The 23,728-nt window shown below is 49.4% G+C and overlaps 7 protein-coding genes across 7 annotated transcripts; 5 read left to right on the top strand and 2 right to left on the bottom strand.

Moving 5' to 3' along the window:
- Positions 1-1,623: 1,623 nt before the first annotated feature.
- Positions 1,624-3,550, top strand: N7506_006066 (uncharacterized protein; the record flags this gene model as incomplete). Its single annotated transcript, XM_056955359.1, has 3 exons — positions 1,624-2,025; positions 2,092-2,365; positions 2,442-3,550. 3 exons carry the CDS (start codon positions 1,624-1,626, stop codon positions 3,548-3,550), a joined length of 1,785 nt encoding a protein of 594 aa, XP_056809693.1.
- Positions 3,551-4,338: 788 nt separating this feature from the next.
- On the top strand, positions 4,339-5,311 carry N7506_006065 (mitochondrial 54S ribosomal protein uL15m; the record flags this gene model as incomplete). Its single annotated transcript, XM_056955358.1, has 2 exons — positions 4,339-4,655; positions 4,702-5,311. The coding sequence occupies 2 exons, from the start codon at positions 4,339-4,341 to the stop codon at positions 5,309-5,311; spliced, it is 927 nt and encodes a 308-aa protein (XP_056809692.1).
- A 593-nt stretch (positions 5,312-5,904) lies between these two features.
- Positions 5,905-8,775, bottom strand: N7506_006064 (dynamin-related GTPase MGM1; the record flags this gene model as incomplete). The annotated part of the gene is made up of 3 exons (XM_056955357.1): positions 5,905-6,335; positions 6,399-8,420; positions 8,481-8,775. The coding sequence occupies 3 exons, from the start codon at positions 8,773-8,775 to the stop codon at positions 5,905-5,907; spliced, it is 2,748 nt and encodes a 915-aa protein (XP_056809691.1).
- A 479-nt stretch (positions 8,776-9,254) lies between these two features.
- N7506_006063 (glutamine amidotransferase subunit DUG3) lies at positions 9,255-10,526 on the top strand (the record flags this gene model as incomplete). The annotated part of the gene is made up of 3 exons (XM_056955356.1): positions 9,255-9,416; positions 9,492-10,224; positions 10,276-10,526. The coding sequence occupies 3 exons, from the start codon at positions 9,255-9,257 to the stop codon at positions 10,524-10,526; spliced, it is 1,146 nt and encodes a 381-aa protein (XP_056809690.1).
- Positions 10,527-12,438: 1,912 nt separating this feature from the next.
- Positions 12,439-13,503, top strand: N7506_006062 (uncharacterized protein; the record flags this gene model as incomplete). The annotated part of the gene is made up of 1 exon (XM_056955355.1): positions 12,439-13,503. One exon carries the CDS (start codon positions 12,439-12,441, stop codon positions 13,501-13,503), a length of 1,065 nt encoding a protein of 354 aa, XP_056809689.1.
- Positions 13,504-14,276: 773 nt separating this feature from the next.
- Positions 14,277-15,752, top strand: N7506_006061 (uncharacterized protein; the record flags this gene model as incomplete). Its single annotated transcript, XM_056955354.1, has 3 exons — positions 14,277-14,318; positions 14,423-14,571; positions 14,702-15,752. 3 exons carry the CDS (start codon positions 14,277-14,279, stop codon positions 15,750-15,752), a joined length of 1,242 nt encoding a protein of 413 aa, XP_056809688.1.
- Positions 15,753-16,884: 1,132 nt separating this feature from the next.
- N7506_006060 (chitin synthase export chaperone) lies at positions 16,885-17,988 on the bottom strand (the record flags this gene model as incomplete). The annotated part of the gene is made up of 3 exons (XM_056955353.1): positions 16,885-17,070; positions 17,120-17,691; positions 17,751-17,988. The coding sequence occupies 3 exons, from the start codon at positions 17,986-17,988 to the stop codon at positions 16,885-16,887; spliced, it is 996 nt and encodes a 331-aa protein (XP_056809687.1).
- Between the last annotated feature and the right edge of the window lie 5,740 nt (positions 17,989-23,728).

Below are 23,728 nucleotides of genomic sequence, written 5' to 3'. Positions count from 1 at the left end.
TCCCACCCGTCTAGCCGGAGTCAGTAAAACGGCCTTCCCAGCGTGCGCACGGTATGCCACTCCTCGGCTTAACACAGGGGGGCGCTTGGACGGGACACAAATACCGACACCTAACTTACCAGGTATGGCCTCTGTATTCCTCTGTACGGAGTACTCCGTACTCTTGTAACGGCATTTAGTCGCCAACCCCCTGTAGCCAATAGGCAGTGGGATCCTTGGTGGGAAGTCAAGCGCATGAAAGCCGCACGAATCAGAAGCCAGAGGTCTAGTTCACTCTCTCCCGAGGTATCAACATTGGTACGGAGTATTGAGCCCCTGAAACCCAGAAACCGGAAAGTTGCCCGGAGGAGGTCCGGTCAAAAGAAACGCGAGACGCGTTCATATAAACGAAAGCGAAACGGGTTCGGGGAGTACTAGATCACGTAACCGTGTCATGGCAAAAGGTCCAGAGTGAAGAGAGTATACCATGGGTCGTACACGGGATAAATTAAACAGAAAACAAAGAGAGAAGTGAGAAGGAGATGCCCAGCCTCTCAAGGGAAGTGAGACTTTTGGTACTTTGGGTGGAACCGGATACTTCGAAAGAGGTTCTCAGCAGCCGTTGAGAGCGTTTTCATTGGCTTTCAGCTGGCTTGGTTCTCCGTAATCATCGTAACTCTCGTAAGTGGGCGGTAACAGTCATGTTGCCTTCGTACATGAATGTACCATTCTTACCGAGCCTTCCGATTCCCTTTCTTTTCTGGCTCACTTCACCTTCTTAGGGTAATTGATCTCCTGCCTCATTCCTTATGATTGGTCTGTTCCTTTCTGGGCTTTGCTTTTTTGCCCATTCCTCTAGCGATCAGCCACTGTGCTCAAACCTCCCCCTTTAGCCCTTTTTCCTTGCAAGTAATTTATTGGCCTTATTATTGGATCTGATATAGGTCTTCCTTGACGTGGGGTATAGATGGGGTTTTTTTTCTTACTCCCTCTCTTTGTATTATTGTTTTCCCAATCAATTTTTGCTTCCACTAGTCCGCGCTAATAGTGAAGGCCGGGACCAGGTAAACATTCTGCGACCTACCCTTTCTAGTTGCACCCACTTGTGACCACATCCCCGTGGCTCTGACATCAACCGGTATCAGTATTTCTCCTTTGGAAAATAATAATAATTTTCCAAACCAAACCGGAATCCAAACGAGCCCAGAAAGGAGGATCAACCTGGACCTGCGTCCGGGTCAAACTCTGTGGTCTCTCACTCTCTCTCCATCTCCGGGACTTGGGAGATGATGCCTTGACTTATTTTATTCGAACGGTTTTTTTTTTTAGGAATTTCACTATTTAATTTTTTTTTATTAAACCACATTTGGGATTTAATTCTTTTTTATTCCTTTTTTTCTTCTAAAGTGGATAGAGAGATCTTTCTATATCTCTCTGCCTTCCTTATATGGGCCTATCGTGACTGCTCTATATACATCACTCCCTGAAAGACCTATATTCACTTCTTCTTCACCTTTATCCTCCTTCATTGCATCCCAATTGAATTTCTTTGCTTGTCATAACATGGATGAAACTCGGTTCCTTTCGACGCCCTTCTTTGCTTGAAACATTAATGTGTCGACTGGCCTACTTACTTCTTTCCTTATGTCTTCAGCCGTGGACGTTTTTTCCTTTTCGAATCTGGCTCCAATCGACAATAACTTGAAGACAACCCTGGCTTCAGCGACTGTTCCTTTTCGGAGCGGCCTGCCAACCCCTCCTAACGACATGACTGGAGTGACCTACAATGCCATGCCACCCGTTGCGTATGGCGGGAAACCGAATGGGATGCCGGCTCATCTCTATGGCAACACACGCCCGTTCGATTCTATCTCATCCTCGATGATGGCTGCCATGAAGCCCCAAAGTCATGCTGCGCCTGCCAAAGACGCCCCCTCATCGGAACCGGTGGCTCAGAAGAAATCGACCAGCTCGAGAGGATCACAGCTTCGCATTCCCTCGTCTATCAATAACAGCAAGGGAAATCTGGCTGAGTTTGCTGCTCAGGTATGGACTTTCAGCTCTTACGAACGTGATATGGTGACAGCAACTAACTAATGAACTAATTCGCAGATGACCTGTCTTTTCTGGTTTGAAAAACCATCAAAACTACAAGCCATCGAAGATCACCAGCACCCTGTTCCTTCTCTTGTCGCCGAGGCAATTCCCACCGTTGGATTCCAAAAATGGGTTTCCACGATTCTCTCTACGACCCAGGTCAGCCAAAATGTGATTCTCCTGGCCCTGTTGTTCGTCTATCGATTGAAGAAGTTCAACTCTGGCGTCAAAGGCAAGAAGGGGAGCGAGTTTCGGTTGATGACGGTTGCGTTGATGCTCGGCAATAAATGTGAGTATTTTCTTATCGGGCTGACCGCTCTTAATATACGCTATTTGATTGGACCATTGGCTGACCTAATCTTCAGTTCTTGACGATAACACTTACACCAATAAGACGTGGGCTGAGGTCTCGGGCATTGCGGTGCACGAAATTCACATCATGGAGGTCGAGTTCTTGAGCAACATTCGCTATGATCTTTTCTCTTCAGAGTCCGAGTGGAAAAAGTGGCACAACAAGCTGAGTCTGTTCGCCGACTACTTCAACCAAGCGTCCATGCTGCCCGTCGAGTCCGCCACTCTCCGTGTCTCGCCGCCTCGTTTGCAATCGCAATCGCCATCTTCCAAATTGCCGTCGCCTAGCAGCGATTTCCGCCATCAGTCACAGCCTGCCTGGTACATGCCCTCGAATGGGCTGCCACCATACTCGCTGCCACCTCAGCCACTGAGTGGGGATCTCGCCATGGGAGGCTCACGGAAGCGTAGCCGTGATGAGAACGACGACCTTAACCCGACCAAGCGGGTTGCGATGTCCTCCGCCACCACGGCTCCTTCAATGACGGCCCCAGCAAACAACATGAACGCCATGCCCACTCTGCCACCTGTCCTGACTCCCACATCGGCTCCGGTCGCGCCCATGAGCAACATGTCTCGTCTTCCGCCTCCGCACCAAGCCCCTCACCTCCCGAACTCTTACTCTACGCCTCAGTCCCTTCCCTCTGCCACCCCTTCGCATCTCCCGGCAATTATGCCTCCTATGTACCACCGTCCGCAGAACTGGCAGCAGATGCCACCTCTCTCCGTCCCCCCAATGCAAACTGGCACTTACACGGCGCCCACTTTGCCAGAGCTTGGACGGCACCATCCAGGCTCATACGGCGTGTCCTCTGCCGCAGTCTCCCCGGCAGTATCTGCCTACTCTGTTCACACCCCGCAAAATCACCTCTCTCCTTCCTTCTTCCTCGCCAATCGAAATTCACCCTACCGACCTGTGCGCTCAGTGAACACCTTGTTGATCCCACCGCCATCAAGCTCATTGCAGCAGCAGCGCAGCGTCCCATTCGATCACATGCATTATCAGCCACTGGGCAAGGGTACTACCTCCCGCAAAACGGGTCTTCTGCCTTATATCCAGCCTGATGCGTGGAACCCTCCTTATCTGCAACCTATCTATCCACCTTCCAGCTATGCTGGTTGAAACAACATCCCCGCTCCTATCTCATGTTACGACTTGACCGCGCTACGACCCGACATACGAGACAACAAAACATCTCATTCGCTGTACACCTTACGTTTCCTACACCGTTCTCTCACTTGCCTTCTCCTGTACACACTTTCCGCTTTTAACGAGTTTTATCTAGCATACTTTTGGCGCTTTTTTCTAGACGGATTTGGTCTTGGTCTCCCTGCAGATGAATTACCCTCAGGGCAGGCACAAGCGGCGTTCTTTCGATTTTTGTTACCGATGCCTTGGGCATCTGGTATTGCTGTTGCATTTGCATATCCTTGGAGTATCTCATACGGCTTTAATGCTAGCTTTGCATCATACAATGAACTTAGAATTTTACCACTGGTACTCTTCTCCCCACTTCTGATTTACCCTCTATACCCTATCTACATCCATGGATAGTACGTAAACTCGGCCTATGGAAATCCGGCCTCACCTGCTTTCTAGCACTTGTTAGATGTTGCAACTGGACAAATTTGAGCAACCAATGTCCAATATATTCAATTTCGCTCCATCATGCATCGGATCACGAACATGAAATCTATTTTGAGCATAGCTCTGATGGTCCTGAAACCGCAAGGAAATTTTCAACAAGCAAAATTTGAGTGAGCGAAACATAGATATTTCAAATGTATGTTGTCTGCTTGCGAGTGACAGTTAGGGCAACCGGACCAAAATTAACCCGCCCCGAAAGATCTCGAAACCATCGCAAACCCGCGAGACAAACATCAGCAGCAGCCCATTACAGATCTACCACCATGTCTCCCTGGCTGATGGGGCTGCCTTCGCAGCTCACTAAAATCGCTACTCGACCCTTCCAGCAGGCATCACCACTCGCCTTCCTTCTCCCGCAATTCCAGCAAACCCGCAATGCTCACATCCTAGCCTCCCTCTCCGACAACCCGACAGCCTACAACAAGCGTATTCGTCGAGGTCGTGGTCCCGCCTCCGGCAAGGGTAAGACCTCCGGTCGCGGTCACAAGGGTCAAGGACAGCACGGAAAGGTCCCCGCCCGCTTCAATGGTGGACAGACGCCCGAGATCATCGTCCACGGCGAGCGTGGCGGTGTTAACATGTAAGATCCCAATTGCACTCATCACCAACGCAATCTAATATCCCAGCTTCTCCGTTGAAATGGCCACCGTCAACCTCGAACGCATTCAAAACTGGATCGACCAAGGCCGTCTCTCCCCCGGAGGCCCAATCACCATGAAAGAGCTCTACAAAAGCGGCTGCATCAGCCGACCCATCGACGGCGTCAAGATCCTCGGCGACGGCGCCTCCGCCCTGAAGCAGCCTATCCACGTCGTTGTTTCCCGCGCCTCTGCCTCCGCAATCGCTGCCATCGAAGCCGCCGGCGGTTCCGTTTCAACCCGCTACTACACCCCTTCTTCCATCCGTCGCATCCTAGATGGCAAAACACACACTTTCCTTTCTGATCGGTGGGCACGCGAGAGCGGCTCCGAGGAACTGTACCGTATGGCGCAGGTCGGGCCGAACAAGAAGGATTGGGCTTCGGTCCTGAGCCGCAACCATAAAGCGTTCCGTCTGCCGGACCCTACGAAGCGTCGCGATATCGAATATTACCGTGACCCTGCGCACCGGGGTTACCTCTCGCATCTGCTTAAGCCCCTCGAGGGTCCCAGTTTGTTCTTCCGTTCCTCTGAGGAGCGTAAGTCCGCTGCTGGTACCAAGAAGGAGAAGGTTCTTGATGAGAACAGACTTTGGTAGATGGTGTGACTGGATCGGTTTTTGTTATCTTTGGCAATTTGTTTTTGAGGCTGGTCGAGATTGGTCTCCTGTACATGTATAAATACGTAACTTTGTTGGATATTCAGGCTTCAATTGCATGTATGACTTGGGACCTTTTACTTTTCAATGTGTTCCTTTGTAGTTTGCTATGCACCCAGTTGCTTGATTCGTGCTTTCTATTGTAGGCACATTTGGCTCATTTCCAAGTACCTAGGTACACCTGCAGCTCTCCAGGGCTTTCTATCTGTTGGAGCTAATGTATTTAACACTACAGCCCTGAAGCAAATTGAAAAATGGCACGCCCGTTCGGAAGCCCGAGATTTATAGATACTAGGTATACGTATCAAGCAATGCTAATGAAAATCGATCATTCCAATTGATTTGACTGTGTATGTACAATTGATTTCGAATATCAAAGATGAAACACCCCTAGAGTTGAGAAGGGTAAAGAATAGGTGGAGGAAATGACCAGGTAGAAGAACCAGCAGAACAGCATACTAGCGAGGTAGGTATCGAAAATCCAAAGGCAGAAATAGCGCGCACAGGTGAAAGAGGTAAACACATATTGTACTCTAGAAGAGGTTCCAACGGCTGCGTGTTTCCTTTCCAGGAGGCGCACGCTCGGGCTTTCGATTGCGGCCGTCAAGCTGTCGAATGCTCTCGATTTTCTGCAGAGCCAACTCCAACAGCTCCTTCTTGCGGATGATATCCAGATGACGGCGGATGCGGGGATCCTCGCGGGCGAAGCGCTCAACTTCTGCGTCAGAGAGGTGGCGACCAAGTCTGGAATCAAGCTCGCGTGGGAAATTATAGTAAAATTCGGAGAGGAGCTCAACATTGAGGAACAGAACGGCCGTCGAAGTGAGCTTGTCGGCGACGACATCCAGGAATACCTCTGGGCAGTAATATTTGTTCTTTTGGGTGGCACATTGCTTAGATCGTACGGCCAGTAGTCTCATCTTGATGAGGTCGGCTCGATCGCGGAGGAACAGACCCTCTCGGCCTATCACACACGTTAGTTTTTTTGGTTTCTTTGGCAAATAGAGCGATTTGATCGAAAACTTACCTCTCTCCAACAAGGCAGCACTGAAGCCACCCGCACCGCCCTCGCCATTGCCTTCCAATACAACATCGCCTTTGCGTACTTTGTCGATGAATGCAATGACATCTCTGAGTTTGCGTTTACCAATCACGTCTTCTACGTGCTTCAAGGCCGATTCGCAGGATTTGAGCTCTTCCTTGAGAACTCGGCCCACATTGTCTCGACCCTTGGCCCATTCGGGATCTTCAACTTCGATCTCAAACTTATAGGGTTTGATGCAGTTTTCGACCTGGTCACTAGTGCTGAAAAATCTGTCGTTGAGAATACTAGTGCAAGCATCCGTGATCTGCTTATGGGCGCCAGGGTGAGACGCAAACGTGGAAGATGCGAGTAGTGAGTCCACATGGTTGTTAAGAGCATTGGCAACAACGGTTGTGGCCAGCCGACCAATTCCAAGCTTGGTCAACGATGAAGTAGAAGCATCCAGCTTCCGGCGCCAGTAGAGAGACTCAGGATCGGCCTTGGGAAGATCTTTAAGGGGATCCAACTCCAACATTGGCACATCCATGTCCTCGACCGGCTTGTTCCAGTAACGCTGCGCCAGAATGTCCATGACCCTTTGATCTAATTCTGACTTGAGCATCTCCCGAACCTGCGGTCGACCAAAGCTCTCCGCGAAGGCCTTGAAAGAATGCTTGAAACCATCAAGGCTTTCCGCCAAGTGGGACTCGGCGCTCAACGGTCGATCGTTATATTGGACTTTGAACTCGTAGGTTGCTTCTTCGAGTTCTTGGCTAATAGCGTCTCTTGTTCCGGCCAAGCTGGACGCCATAGTTTGTTCAAGAACCTGCATCAGCGTCTTGCGTAGTGTTGAGACACCAGTTGAGACTTCTGAGTGTGGACCAAATTCGCCTGGATGCGCAGAGAAATACGCGTGCTCGTTCTTGAGAATAGCACTAGTGATATTTCCAGAGCCTCTGGAGAAAAGGGCATTTGTCTGAGGGATGCGGCTGATGACACCCACGTAACCAAGACGAAGAGGATATTTCTTATCGGAAAGTATGTCGCGTCCACGTTCGGGGCTGACAAGGTCCATCTTAGTGATCACACCAATGGTACGTTCACCTCGAGGATCGACACGACGACTGGCCCGAAGCGCCGTGGAGTTTGCCAAATCGACATCGGCGGCAGAGATCGCCAAGATGACATTGGGAGGTTGGATGTATTTGTCGCAAAGGTCGGCGATCTTTTGCTTGAGCTCAGGAGGTTGGTCGTGGCCTGCAACCTGAATGTAGCCTGGCAAATCAATCATTGAAAGATCCGGAACATTAGGTGAATAGATTGTGAGCTGAATGGGATCATCTGACACACAGTCCTTTTCCGGGACAGCAAGGTTGAGATCTGTGAGTGTGCGTTGAACTTGAGAGAAGTCTGTGATCTTTCCAAGGCCCAGCGCTGGGAATTCGCCATATTCTGCTTGGGCATTGGGAGTGTTGACCAAGGTCAGCTCAATGGGTCTCCGAGTCACCATGTTGGATCCCTTGGGCAAGAATTCATGACCGACGATAGCTTCGAGGACTGAACTCTTGCCAGAGGATTGGGAGCCGATGACAACGATCGATGGAAGTGTAAGGGTACCGGATTGACCGATTGTCTGAAGAATGTTCCGAATTTCAATCATTTTGCGCGTGAGAAGCATCATCTGGTCATCCTCCGCAGCGTCCCTTTCCAAGCGTGTATCTTCCTCGCCGGACTGGTCGTAGCCAAATGCCGTTGTAGTAGCTGCAGCAGCAGCGGCAGTCCCAGCTCGACTTTCGTTCGGTTTGCCTCCTCCCCCAGACGAATTACCCTTCCGTGACTCGGACTCCTCGTCAATGCGGAGGATTTTCTGCAGCCATTCTGGGACCTCAATATCCTCAGTTGTTTTGTTCCACCCGCGTTGCGTCTGCTCAGCTGCATCTTGCAGTCCTTGGAACAAGGTTGACGCTGTGTTCCCCGCAGTATCCGAAGCTTGCCTGAAGATATCCATCGCATAATTGCCGGCCTCTGTGAGATTAAATTAGCATGGTACGACTTTGTAGATGCCTTGATCCAGGGAAAACATACGGGTTGCTTGGTACTGGAAATATGCCAGACCCGCGACAGTTGCACCGCCAAACATAGCTGGAATCCTGACTAGCTTCATGGCCAGCTTTGGAAGCATGCGAGCAAACGAGATTGATCGGACTGCTGGAACATTGTGAATCGAATTCGAGCCTATCGGCCAGGCGCGTCCTCTAACAGCGCCACTGTTTGCGCGTAGCAGGCCACCGGTCCTTGACCCTGCATTATGAATATGGCGAGCTAGGTGACCGTTTCGCAAGAGAGGGCCCAGCCTATGGGAGAGTATTCTCCCACTCATGATTGTTGTGATAGCATTCAATAAGCCAGTTCGAAAAAAGTGATGATCTTGTAGATTACCGGATCACTGACATCAAGGATGACAGTCCCCGTGACTTGCACAACTTCGCCGCTTCGCGTCCCGTAAATTGTTGGTGTCACGTGCAGTATGACGTGCTGTGCAAGGGAAGTGATTTATCCTTTTGTTGTTTAAAAAAGTTGTCTTTTTCCTATTTCTCGTGATTGTTTCCTCAATCTCGAATTCAGCTCTTGTGCTGCCAGGTTCATCGGCTGTGGTTGGTACAATTGGGCATCTCACCGATTCCCAACTGTCGGTGACTCTTCTGCGCTGACCCCACGAAATCAACTCTATTGATACCTTCAATCAATACGCTCTTGCCCTGGAAGATCTGATTACTTGCCCTCTATATCGAACTCTTGGGCCTCTGGCAAAACTACAACTGGCACTTGAGAGCGATCCGTCTCATATCTCACCAAACAATGTGTCGCTTCCTAGTAGGATCAATCCCACAACCCTTCATGTGCAGAACTAACGATGCAAACCAGATCTACAAAGGGCGGAATGAGATCCGCCTCAGCAAGTTGGTCACTGAGCCGAGTCATTCGATCCTTACTCAGTCTTATGACTCTCGTCTGCGACTAGTATGTGTTCCTCGTCCGACTGGACAGTCAGCCATGTGGTACCTAGTGCGGAACTAATGAACATGATTTATTAAGGATAACCGCCGTCCTGTCAATGGTGATGGATTCGGTGTAGGGTTCTACACCGATCCCAAACTCGGACCGGAGCCTTGCATTTTCACTTCCACATTGCCTGCCTGGAACTGTGACAATCTAGAGCGACTCGCCGCGAAGACCTGCTCAAACCTTGTCTTTGCACACGTACGTGCGACCACTGAAGGCGCACTTGCCGAGAACAACTGCCACCCGTTCCAGCACCAATCTCTCATGTGGATGCACAATGGTGGTATCGGTGCGTGGAACCACATCAAGCGCCCTCTGGGAAGCTCCCTCGCCGACAAATGGTATTTGGGCGTGAAGGGTGGCACGGACAGTGAATGGTGTTTTGCTCTGTTCCTTAATTTGCTTGAACAAGAAGGAGTGGATCCTAGCTCTAATCCCGGCCCAGAGGGGTTCGGACAAGCACTTCTTCGCCGTGTTTTGATGAAAACCATTGCCCGGATCAATGAGCTTGTTAAGGACATTCCCGAGAAGTATAAGGTGCCAGGGCTAGAAACTCGTTCTTTGATGAACTTTGCAGTCACAGATGGACACACTGTTGTTTGCACTCGGTACATCAGCAGCAAAACTGACGAGCCCGCCAGCCTATATTTCTCTTCTGGTACCAAGTGGAAGGAAGGCGAAACCAAAGGACATTTCAAGATGGAGCGACACGATAAGGGCGCCGATATTGTGCTCGTAGCCAGTGAGCCTATCACATTCGAGCGACGTAAGTGCGATTGGAACATATTGTCTTGCCCAATGATACTGATCTTTATAGACAATTGGGTATCTGTCCCAACAAATTCGGTTGTTACAATCCACAAGCAGACTGTGATGCTCCACCCTATTCTCGACGAATTCTATGGCGAGAACCTTGACCAGGACCGCTCCTCTTGCTTTGCTGTGTCCAAGGGTCTTGTCAGCACAGCCCCTGGGACAACCGTCCCATTGCCGGAGTCCAAGGAGCCCTGCGCACCCACACCGGCGAGCAATCTCATCGAGAAGCCTGCAGTCCAGCCCTGCAACTGAAATCAATATTTGCTGAGGCTTCAATGAGAATGCGACCTCAATGAACAATATCTCTGGTGTCGGTATCAAGGCACGTCCCCAAATCTTGGAGACTCAAAGCATTTTTTTATGAACGACGGCGTTGGGTCGAGATAGCCCGGGGACATATTTGGATCAGGTGGGAGTTTCTTGGTTAGAATAAAGCGTTCACTTCACTTATCTATGCAAATTCTTGAATATCTGCAATGCGGGCACAACTATACATATCAACTCTAGGGCTTCAAGTGTGCTCAAGATAACACGCGCGAGCTTCGCGATAGATATACCTACCTAGGTAGTTCATTCCAAGGTCCCAAGGTTCACATATAGCCTTGGGAATGAGATGAGATCTGATGTGTACCATGGGGCAGCAACCTACTTCACACCCCAATGCAGCATCCAAGGCATCCGTACGAGTCGGATCCTGCCCAGGTAACTGCTTGGAATGTCGCGTCCTCGACAACCCTAGAACATCTGATCACCTTTTAAGACCTCGGGGTCACCTGCGCAGGACTGATAACCGTGGAATCGCTCAAGAAGACACTCCGTCTCCTTTATGTTCTTTCTCCAAAAGTTTCCAGGTTGTTCGTCTCTTCCGCCGCAGAGCCTCACTTACAGCCCCGCATCAACGTAAGCAACAGAGATGGAGACAGTGGCTTAGACTGGCTTCACATCCTACTGCAATCAACAAGGCTGACTGAGGCAGTGCACTGAGAAGCCAGCGCCTAAAAATCAGCCTTGCTCGATATTCAAACTCACATTTGATGACAACTCCTAACCGGGGGTATCGCGTGAGTCGTGACTTGGGTGAGAAGCGTGGGCGCGCAACAGACATAGTAAGTTAGGTACTACTTTACCCTCGGCCCGACCCGTCTGCCTTACGGACCCGAGCTAAATTAGTTGAGTGTTAATTCAAAATGGATAGCTTCTTCTCGTCGGGAACGTAGAAACTACTGCGCCACGCTCTGAGATGTACTCATGTCCCCAACATAGGCAAAAAAGATAGGTAGTAGTAAAAGGTTCAACTGAGGAACTAGGATCAGCTTCAGCATACACGAAACCCAGCACTGAAGGACCTTGTGTTTTTTTTGATGTCAAGTAAACAAAAAATATCACCCAGACTGAATGTTCAGCTAGCCAATAAGCGCCTGCCTGTCGTGTCATCCCCCCCAGGGAGCGGAGACCAGGATACCAGTGGTCGCCCCGTATTAAGTTGATTTCAGAGCGTGTTCCTGGCTAACCGTACTCCGTATACCAAAGCCTAGAGTCCGTGGCTGAGCAGACGCCCCATTTGTGCATCGCATAAATCCACCGCATTCTGGGTATCCGACAAGGCTGGCTCCAACAAGCTGCAGCCATGTGTCAAGTGGTGGCTGGGGTCTGAACGGGAGAAAAACGCCCAAGAAGATAACTTTGGAAACGATTTTGAAATACGACCTTGACGTCTCCAATAGTCCTCCGTAAAGAGCAGCCGATACCTACTAGTGTGTGAGCTACGAAGGCAAAGGCCTTGGCAGTCTTCTACACGGACCCATCCACGATCAACACAGTCAGAATATAGGGTGGGTTCCAACGTTGCTTACCACTGTTACCTAGGTACCCAATTGGCTACCAACCTTCCTTTTTATTTTAGTAGACAATCGGGGCTACTTCAAATTTAGCTATTCTAGCCACCGGCTATCGATGAGCTCAGCAGGCTGACGCGATGAGTATTTAAGATTCCTTCCTAGCCGTGTGTCTCCAGACCCAGACCTGTCTTATCTGCCACCCAACATATATTCAGCTTGTTTGCGCCTACTGAGGTTGAAGTTCCAGTCGTTCTGTCTAGTTCATATATTTGGGAGGAGCTTCTAACTGCTGTGGACTCCTTGGTAGCTCACAAGCAGCCAAAAGGATGGGCGGGGGGCCATCCGCCGGGCTTTGGCCACCCAGCAAACATGTTCTCAATGTGTGTTTCCTAAACGGAGGTGAATACGAACGGAACACGGTCAAATCCTTGGTCAAAACACACTACAATTCCATTCCCATGCGACTTCGGTTCAAGTTCATATCAGCACAGGACATAAGCTCTTCCGACATTCGTGTTACATTTGCAGACCATTCCAAAGCCTATGTCGGATGCCAGGCTCAGAACTTCCCAGGTCAGCCCACACTATGGCTCAATATGCAACCTAGGTTGTCGACACAGGATGCGGTTCAGTGCAAAGTGCAAGCCGATGTGCTCCACGAATTCGGGCACGCATTAGGTCTGGTCCACGAGCATAAACACCCACAGTGCAAAGCAAAGTGGAACTACGGCCGGCTCATGGACAGGAGTGGCTGGCAGCTGGACATGGTGCGGCGCAATTATGACGATGATACGTATAGCGCCATCAATACAAAGTGGAACAGGGCTTACGACCCAAAGTCAATCATGCACTACGCTATCGCAAGAGGGGATACGCAGAGCGGGGTGAGGGATGTCCCTGAGAACATTTTGCTATCCGACATCGACAAGCAAACGTTGTCGCTTCTCTACCCATCTGCTGCTGTGGTGAAGAAACCCTCCAAGGTGTCTCAAGAGCTCACCAAGAAACATGAATCGGAGAAGAAGAAAGAGAAGAAAAAGTCCAAAGTCTCGACAAAAAGTGAAAAGAAGGAGAAGGAGGTGCATGTCAAGAAGGTGAAGTCCCCGCAAAAAATTTACATTCACGGAAACGACTCTGCCGTGGTTTGCGGGGGCCATGTGGAGGTGAGTGGTAATGGGAGTGCAACAATCCACGGCGGCGGACAAGTCGTCGTGTCCGGTAATGGCGATGCTATTGTCTATAGCGATAGCACAGTCTGGGCCAGCGGAAACGCCGATGTCTATGTCAAGGGTGGTGGCTCTGCAAGGGTAAGTGGAAACGCGACGGTGATATTCACAGGCGAGGCTACAGGAGAAGTCACTGGAAATGGTACTCTTCGTTGGAAAGTCTGACACCTGGAATGAATTCGAGTCGTGTCTATGTGTGCGCATCTTTTGGATCTGATAGCACTGATCTATGTGGTTCTGATGCTACAAGATCGTTCCCCCCCCCGAGGTGAGAGCTCATATCTTTTATGCCCCCAACTTTATGTCTTCCATTGGTTTGAAGTTTGGTCAATTGTTTCTCTATCTGTATCTATGTGAATGGAGCTCAGCCAAGATTTTTGCGTCCGACCATTTATTGCAGAATGTCATCATTTCTTTAGAATATAGTCCTAAATTCATAGGTCCTAGAGAAGAAGAGCTATAATTATATCAAATCAAAGCTGAGACGTAGTAATTCTATCTATGACAATTGTATTCACCTGCGTCGTAGTATATGAATCACAGGATAATTTGAAAGTCTCATCCGTATTTCGAAGCCCGGCTCTCCATTTTCTTTCAAGGTTGAAATTGCGAGTAGATAGCCAGTCATCCCATCAGTCCTCAAAAATATCAACTGAGAAATACCCAATCAACTAATTTCTAATTTCTAAATGGATTCTCCACATGGAAAGGCCTTGTGAATGGAGAGAAAGACGCTAACTACCTCGTCCGAGGTACCTTCCCAAATAGGCAGACTTGATGGAGTCACGTGATCCTATGACGTAAGTCAACATTCAGCCCTGAGAGACCTCGGGACTCTGCCGAATCACTATGTCTCTTGGCCTTCTCTCGCTCTTCGCTCAAACAACCAATCTCCATGATTGACTTTTGATAGCGCATATCCTGTTGCGTATCCAAACATGAGAAAGACACTTCTGCTCGTCTTTATCCACGGCTTCAAGGTATGATCGATGTGCACGCAAGCCGGTCCCCCGCAAAGCATCCCAAATCCCGATACAGGGAAATCTCGAGTGCTTGGAGCTTAAACTGACTGGGCTTACCATAGGGCGGCAATGACACATTCGGCAACTTCCCAGAGCATCTGCGCGTGTTAGCTAGCAAAGCATTGCCCGCGGTGGATGTTGTCACGGCTGTCTACCCCAAGTATGAGACCAAGGGTGACTTGAAGCAATGCGTCGCAAAACTTCGAGACTGGTGAGGTCGAATCGGTCCCATCCACACGAACCCACTTTTGCTAATTGTCACGGCCAACAAAGGCTACAAGATACTGTTATCGACCTGGAGGTTGCCAATCGCACTGCATCACCCACTGTTGATCCCTCAGTCCATGTCGTTCTAATCGGCCACTCCATGGGGGAATTGTTGGAGCAGAAGCTTTACTTCTACTGGCAGCAGAGCAGCCCATCCCACGAAACCCAACTTCGGACACCAAGGCTGGGCTAGCACCGAGCACCGAGTCTGTTGTGGAGCCGGGCACGTTTATGTTCCCCCATGTTCAAGGTGTGCTTGCGTTTGACACTCCCTTCCTTGGTATAGCTCCTGGTGTTGTTTCGTACGGCGCGGAAGGGCACTATCGCAATGCAGCAACTGCCTACAACACATTCTCCGAGGTTGCTGGATTGTTCGGTTATGGCGGCAAGGGTGATGAATCGAATAGAGGAGCCAACGCTTCCACTTCGAAAGAGCCTTCAAAATCTTTGCCTTCTCCTCCTGACGCTGCCGCAACACCCTCCTGGCAAAAATGGGGCAAATACGCCATGTTTGCCGGTGCAGCCGGCGCTGTTGCTGCTGGCGGTGCAGCCATGTATACCCAGCGACAGAAACTGACTGATGGTTTCGGGTGGGTGTCATCGCATTTGGAGTTCGTTGGTTGTCTCGCACGCACAACGGAGCTTCATCAGCGGCTCGAGCGGTTGTCAAATGTGAAGGGGGAGCGTGGGATCGGGTGTGTCAACTTTTACACATGTCTGGGGAAAGGTGCCACGTCTCTAGTGGAAAATTCATCAGCAAGCAACAACTCCTTCAGTCAAAAGATCATAAGGGCAAAGAACAGGACGTTCTGTTCATTGCCAAAGGAGGTGGAAGCGGGTGAAGAATCCCACAGCCCGGGACTTTTGTGGACAAAAGCTGTTAATGACCAGGCTACCGACGAGACCAACGCACATACTACCATGTTCTTGTCTAAACAGAACCCTGCGTTTTTTGAGCTGCTCAGCGAGGCTTGTGCGGCACTCGTCGGGTCAGTAGACAAGGGCTGGTACGAGTCATCCACAGAGCCAGCCAAGGAAGACAGCCAGCCAGCAAACACGCAGGATGCATCCACCAAATCAAACGGGGAATTCATGGATGGAGATGACGTTGTGGTCATTGATTGAGATCACAAGTACCGATCTTACTGTCATCTCACTCCACTGTTTAGCCTATTCATCTCGATGTCGGCCTATGTGGAAGATTCTACGAGAATGCTACGGGACCCCTCCCCTGATCGGCACAGCACTTACTTAGACTTCAGTTGGCGTGCGTCGCATGTCGGAATCCCACGAATGGCAAGTGCAGAATCCCGGCTACTGCGAAATTGATCATTTCTTTGCACACAAATAACCCTGCTCTAGCCAGCCGCTTTGTCGTCCAAATGTCTAGCAATCGGCGATGTCGTCGTTTTCGCGTCCTTCTGCCATTCTGAGCATCATGCCCGAGATCGCCTCAGTGGGCTCTTCCTACATTGAGAAACGCGGCAGTGCTGATCCTTCCACATGTCTCACTCTATCGACGATCATCTTCCCTGGCGATTCTATCTTTCACCTGACGTGACGTGGCCCGAGTTAGATGGGCTCGGGGTTTACTCGGTCCGCCTATTTGCTCGGTCCGCCTGCCTCGACTAGAAATTTGACAGGGAAGCAGTCAAGATTACAACTTTTAGTCTGTTGCATCTTTAATCAATTCCCGCCGCTTCCGGCGGACTGGACCCTGGAGGGACCTTGATGCACACGCAACGTATCAGAGATGGAACATGTCCACTCGTTGAGGTCCCAATCACTTTAGCGTTCTCTGACTCGACCCGGGTCTTGTTCGGACCTGATTGGCTCCTGAGACAACGAGAAGATTTTTTTCGCATCGTTCGGATAAGAGCCCCAGACTCCGATATGCACACACGAAGCACGATATCACGAAATCGACGAAAATTGGCGAACGGGCAATTTCCGAGCCTTGCAAATGTTCAATTACTTTATAGGCAAATGGGGCCGTATCAACTACGCACAATACTTCCCATCTCAGACATTCCATCGCTGGATCGGACGAGCGGAGAAATAGGGGAAGATCTTTATGAACCGTGCTCCGATGCTAAAGCCTACGGTTCCAAGGTTAAGATTGCAGGGTTGATTATGTAATTTTTATGTCCGAAGTAATGCTCAGTAGGAGTAAAATATAAAACAACATGAATAAGAGGTCATCAGGTCAATGGTTACATGTACAATGCTGGAACGAAAATAAAAGCAAATTGGACGCTCAGTAATTATGATGACCGTAGTTCGACGATCGATGGTGGTACGTGCCGCCTGCGTACTCGGAGTTATCGTCTGTATACACCGTGGTACGGCGTTCCTCTTCGGGGAATTGCTCTTTAATCTCCCAAGTGTTTGGCTTGACTCCAACAGAGAATTCTAGATCCTCTTTGGTGATTGAATCCCAGAACTAAAACCCGTTAGACCCACAACAAGCATATGCGTGAAACTTGACATACCTTGTAGATCATCATGACTGCCAGCAAATTGCAGAAAGTAGCGAAAAAGAGACCATCCAGGTAATGTTTGACGTTGACGCAGATCACATCGCTGAATTGGTACAGGAGGACTTGTCCAATGATGAAAACCAGCGCACCAAATGAGATATGCCCCAGCGGCCAGCGGTCATCGAGGGTGTTGGTAACAAGAATTAACTGCATGACCAGATACACTGCAATGCTGATTGCGTTGAATAGGTAAAGTACAACGAACAAGCCCGTGGTGTTTTGAGGACCCATTGAGCCCCATGACTTGAAAGTTGCGAGCGATATGATGAACGACAGTGCGAACATGCTTGCGGATGGGACTCGAATCAGCCACACTGAGAGCGCAGTGCCGTCTTCGTAAAGTTGAAAGCCGACGAATCCATTGACCAGAAGACAGGTGCATAGCGCTGAGACTAGACCATTTTGAACGGCCACGAAGTACGGGAATGGACCCGTTCCTGGAGGGACTACACCTGCATCGATGATGAGTGAAAAGATGGTCAAAGCTAGGTAGATGTAGAAGAATGTAATGATCTCTTTGCGACCTGGAAGTGAAAAGATTTAGTCAGTTGGAAGTTAAGTCAGATGCAACGAGGCGACGCACCGACTGCGGTGAATTTGGACCGGACGTGCAAGATCATGATGACAGTCATGCTAAGCGCTAAGATATGCATGAAAGACGCAGCACCCTCAAAAATGATGGTATTGGCGACCTCGATATTCCTCGCATAACAATTGGATATGAGGCCCGTCGATCCAGAGATCGTCGACGACGGGCCTACTAGAGAGCATAGTGGCACCAGCGCTTTCTCGCATATCGTATCAAACTGACCGAATCCCATGATGCGTGGTCACTTGGTGTTGAGTAAGGCGATAACAAAGAGATGGGTTGTCAGTTGTGGTGGGGTCAGTCGCAAAGGTCGAGAGTGGACGGCTGGTCTCCACAACGACGGAGTGGGACACAGGAAATGACGGTGTTTCTCCCTAACGGCGGCGTGGTTCTTTCTGCACCTCGGCTATGCTGCTTGTCTTGAGTGAGCCCCTTGAAGCGAGTGTTGGAGTTTGGGATCACCCTTGTGAGAGTCTTGTATGCGAGGGGGTTGTGTCTCAGAATTCGCTCTGGAGATCACGGGACAATGAAAAAAGGGTGGACTGTTTTTCCGTTACCTGATTTGGCTTAGTGTCGTTGCTAGGCTTTCACAAGGTCGGGGGTCTTCCCCGGCCCAAGCAGCCGGTTTGCATGTGGTTAGTCATCTCGGACATCAGTCGGGAACGCTAGTGCCCAAAGGAGATAGCTCCGTCATGTGACTCGGGTCCGAGCTCGGCCCAAGCCGAACTATCGAATAGTTGTGCCGTTCAATAGTGCCATACCATTTGTTATCGAGAGGCTAGAGGTCAAGGCACACTACGGTGTACTAGTCTCTGCATATCATGTCGGTACCGTTGAAGTTGCGGAGCTCTTGACGAGATATTGAGTCTCCTACTTTTTTTTTTTCCACTGCCCCCACAACCCGATCGACTTGCGATTCGATGAGGCTAGCACGCCGTTTCCATATAGTGTCGCGTTCGGTAATATCATTGGGCTGTACTCCGTGGCCTTGAACCCGATACACTTTGGTAGGGTTCAGATACCAATGCAAAATCGTTGGGCACAAATGTTACGCTTTCATTTTTGTTTGCTAAAGTACTCTGTCATCTCAACCCAGCATACAGAATTTTCGTACGTTCCAAATGGCACTTAAGCCTCTTTCTGTGTCATTGCATGGATTTAGACTTGCCTTGCATGTGGATTGGCCTGTCCCCACACTACCTAGGACCGGGGCATTGTCGCACCATCGCTTGCTTCACTCGGGATTTGCACGCCAGGGCCTCTGGTACTTTTACTACATCCAACTTAGCCGGAACTCCACGTATATCTATTTTGGTCATTTTCTCGCCAGGCCAGCTGCCCAGTCAAGGAGATCAAACTCTTCTTTAGGCTTCTCTACAATGCTATCACCCCTTTCCGACCTGTTGTTCATGTCGCTGTATTTTTTCCAAGGTACGGGGTAGAATGTTATCGAGTCAAGTACAAACACACGTTCTGCAGGGCAATTTCATTTTAATTGAAACTGCTACAGGCAGCAGGGCCCATTTCGTCACAGAACGAAGACCACACTAGTTACACATCAAGCCTGGCGAGGTTAAAAAGCAATACCGAGTGTTTTATCCAATGATCGGCTTCCGAACTCCTTCGGAAGCGATCAAAACACAAGGTGTCCACTGTTGGGTTTCACCTGTGGGGGCTTCTGGAGAATTCGATCCTGGAGTAACCCGAAGCTCAAACCTTGTCTCAATTTTCGCCCCTGATCGTTTGATCTGCCTCTATAATGTACGGAGTACATGAGGGGATGTCACACGCCTGTATACAATAACGGTGTCACCTGCACTCGAATGACACGGATCGGCAGACTTATTTCCGACTCCTGCGGCTTTGCTACCTTGAACAACCCCGAGATGCCAATCTTTTTCCTAAAATAGTTCATAATCTACATTCGCCAAGCATTTTTCTCTAACGTTCGACTTATGATCTAATTCCCAGGACGTTGGTTTGTTTACACCATGTAGAGTTAGCACATCAAATAGTATGTCAATGCAGTACTTATTTCTGGGACTCGGCTTGACTTTTCAGCTCATCGAAACCGGATGCAATGTGGTACAGAGGCTGAGACGTGGAGCTCCTATCTTTTGTCCGATTAATCAGCTCATAAATAAATCAAGAAACTCAACTTGATTGGAGCCCAGATCCCGCTCAAATTGCCCAACGCGTCGCTAACTCCGATTGTCAGCCGTGGCCCAACTGTATGTACTCCGTACCTGTACAAAGTTGCAGTGATCGTCGGCTGCTGTTCAATCTCCGTGTTCGCCTGATCTAACAGCCGAACCACGCAGCTGCCTACCTAATTAGGGGTCTCTGGTAAGTTCTCACTCAGACGGGACTTTGTAGACTGCCGAACAGTAGTGGTCTCATGCATGAAGATCCCGACTAGCGCCACGTGTGATTTGAAGAAGCATCAACGGCTGCGAGGAACCGTGTCGATCTCCCATGTACCCGGTGTTTGACGATGCCTCGTCATTTCTCGGGCAAGGCTCCCCGGAGAGGGTCAAATGCGGAAAGACGGCAATGAATAATAAAATCGAATAAAAAGTTTGTTAAATAGTAGACCTCAACGGTCATACAGATCAAAGCCACACCTCATGCAGGACCCGCTTTCTTGACAAGGATTTTTCTCTTAGGGATGCTAGTGGGGGGAAAAGCCGTGCAGTACTGTATACCTTTCGAGCAGCTTAAGAATTTATGAAAGTAAATTTCTTCGTCTGAATTTTTATTTTTATTTAATTATTTAAGGATTATTTCGAATTTACCATTCGCCTTATGATCTTCACGCTCGTTTTATCCTTCTCTACTCTGTTTTAAACTGTTTCCACATGCCCTCTCGGGCGTCATCGCATCCACTCTACTCATATGTTGCTGTCGACTCTCCTACCTGCAATCTGCCAGATCTTTCAAATCTTTTTAAATCCTTCGAGCTCCTCTATATCCACATGAATCTCCATATACCGTCAAATTCTGATTTGTTATACACTTCCATTGAGATTTCAAGGTTATACTTCCCTCACATTACTGCGACTGGCCATCATTTCAATCCCCATCCCGATGGGATCGAAATGTGCAACTACTACAAGAACTTTTACATATACTCCGCCTGCAACAGCCCTTCAGCACACTTCCTGCGAACCGAGATGGAGGGCTCCAAAGACAACAGCACATGCAAGGACAGCCCACACGATCGATTCATTGTGCTGGTGGGCAAATGTTTACTCTGTTCGTCGGGGCGCTGAGCCATTACTCTCAGGACTTGGACCTCCAAGGTACTCGGCACGAGAAGGAACATGAAACCGGGATCGATAAGGGCTGTTTTTTTCTCCCTAAAGTTCCCATCCCGCGTTCCTCTGACCGTGGTACTTGGCGGGTCTCGACGGAGACTCGACTCCATCATCGAACTATTCGGGTACAGCCGACCAACGCGGCTCTCTCGAGATTCCAAATCATTTACGTGACCACGATCGACACTTCAGAAAAATTTCGTTTCTTTTTCGCTGTGGGGACACCGAATTAAACTTTGCGCGGTCAACTACATTTTCCGATCCTCCGGAGTATTTAAATTTTGGGGGGTTTGGGATATATTTGGCTTTGCGTCTATTCGCTTTGGGTTTTCCTTGTTGCTTCTTTCTTCATTCTAGCGTCAACTTTGTGCTGCTTTTGTCTCGGCGTTTGGGGTACCTTTTGGAGTACACGGTTGAGCCATACTCGGGCTCGGAGGTTATGGTTCAGAGTTTCGTTGACTTGGTGATTATGGATTCCCTGTACAATTATATGAATGGCTTTGAAGATATGGAAATTTACCATCTGTTGATTTAAATTTTTGGGATTGTTATTTTTGGTCGACACCAAATCACATGTTTGTTCTGGATTGTTCATGCGCACGGAACGGATATCTTTTCTTCGTCTCCCTGAATGGCTCTGAAAAGACGTTCGGACCCTAATTTTTACGGTTGCGCGATTCATCCGTACGATCTAGGTCTTCAGGGGTTGCATGAGCAACGTGGTTGTTCGGCCCTCAATCAAATCCCGCCATGGGGAGGGTTGGGAAAGGGGGTCTTGCACCGACGCACAGAAACCATTACAACATTGGAGCCCAGCTGGGCAGTACGGAGTACATGGAAGATACTTAGCCATGATAGCATTGACCACTGCATTTAAGGCTACATACACTTTCAAGGTTGTCTGTCGGGAGAGCCACTGCCGGCACCATTGTTGTCCTTGGGCAGGCTGTTTTGTTGACTACAGCCAAGTGTTCTCCCCCATCAAGTCCGTACATGTAATTACATTACCTCGTAGGTGTCCATGGCATGTTTCTGGTGTGGCTACAACTTAGTTCGCTATGTCTCTACGAGAATATTGTTTTCCCCATCAAAAAGCCAAGGCCTAGACAGCCCGAAATCTCCGACCTCCCGAGCGCTCCGGGGTCACCGATCGAGCGAGTAGAGCTTCCAAAGTTTATCACCGTGCGCGCCCCCTGCAGAAAATATATACACTCTCGGTTTGGCTCGTGTCTCTTCTTACTCCGTACAAGTCTACTTCCTCCCGAGGTCATTCATCCGTGCTTGCAGTGTCGACATCAGGACTCCTCCTCCCTTGCGTCCCCGCAATCCCCACTGTTTGACCGACAAGTGTTGGAAAATGTTAATTATCCGCCTATTGTCCTTGATTTGCCTTGGGCTTGGGGTCACATATCCAGGCTTTTTGTGACTGGACAGGGTAAATTTACAAGGTACCGGTCAGTCCACGGCCCGGCGACAGGGCTCGGATCTACAAGTATTGGAGGGGGGAAGTGATGATGCAATGCTGTGCTGGGGCCCCAAAAAGACCAAGCATGCCACAGGAATCCATTGGAGAGGCACGCCGTTTAGGGCTTTGGTACCCGACAAGCCCGTGGTGGAGCAACGGCTGATAGATAGAGCTCCGAGACAGGGAGTGGTTGGGCCAACCGAAACTATGTCCTATGTCCATCGCACTTGTTGGTACTCACAATCCTGGTCAATTGCTAGCTCCATTGGGAAGAACCAACCAAGAGAAACCAAATTCTGGAATAGAGAGGCTTTTCACCCGTCTTATTTGTGTCCACTTCTATCTCCCTCATGATACGCCAATTCGAAGATTTATCGGAACTAAACCGGCTATCTAACTTTTTTTCTTTTTGCTGCTCCCGCGCTAAAGCTGCGCCCAATCTCCATTTTCCAGCATGAGCTGCATCGATTCAAGGGTCAAGGCCAAGGTCATTGCGTTAATGTTGTCTTAGTACAATTCTGTACGCACTTGGCATTCGTCAACTATCAGGGATGACAACGTAATAGTTGATCTTGGGTGAGCTTGTGTGCCGTGTCGGGCGCTTGTTGGAAACTATTACAACGAATAACAGGCCATCGTATGGATATCGCGCACTGGGATCAAAGAGTACGGAGTACCCTTGGCCAGGATAATTCTTAATGTGCCGTCCCTGAAGACTATAAAATCTATGCTCGCCGCCGAATTGGGCAGGTTGCACGGACGATGATCTCTCAAGGCCAAACTGGGGCTTCTGAGCCCACTTGGGTCTCATTTGCTTTTGACCAAGTATTTCCCCCGGGGTTGGATTTTTCTATGAATATTCTGACACATCGCGCCCGTCCACCGGGAGCATCACATCAAATTAAAATGGACAGGGCCCCTGCGTAGACCACCGTCCAAAACCCTTGGAAGGACAACGTTGAGCTTTCTAGTTGAGCTACTAGAATGGCCTGGTCCTTTCACATGTTTACAACAATTCCAACCCAATCACTACGGGTACCTCCTTGTCGTTGTCATGTTGCCTGCTTGTTATGGTTTCCAAGGCTGAACAACGGACAGGGGCCTCGTCATTCGGAAAAATAAGTTGTTCATTTCGGTCGGTAGTTTCGAGAAACCCCGTCCACTCCTTGAATTTTGAACATATATATCAC

The sequence above is a fragment of the Penicillium brevicompactum genome, assembly GCF_028827555.1.
Source record: "Penicillium brevicompactum strain IBT 35665 chromosome Unknown utg000005l_segment0_segment0, whole genome shotgun sequence".
Classification (NCBI taxonomy): Eukaryota; Fungi; Ascomycota; class Eurotiomycetes; order Eurotiales; family Aspergillaceae; genus Penicillium; species Penicillium brevicompactum.
This window is presented reverse-complemented; position numbering and strand designations above follow the sequence as displayed.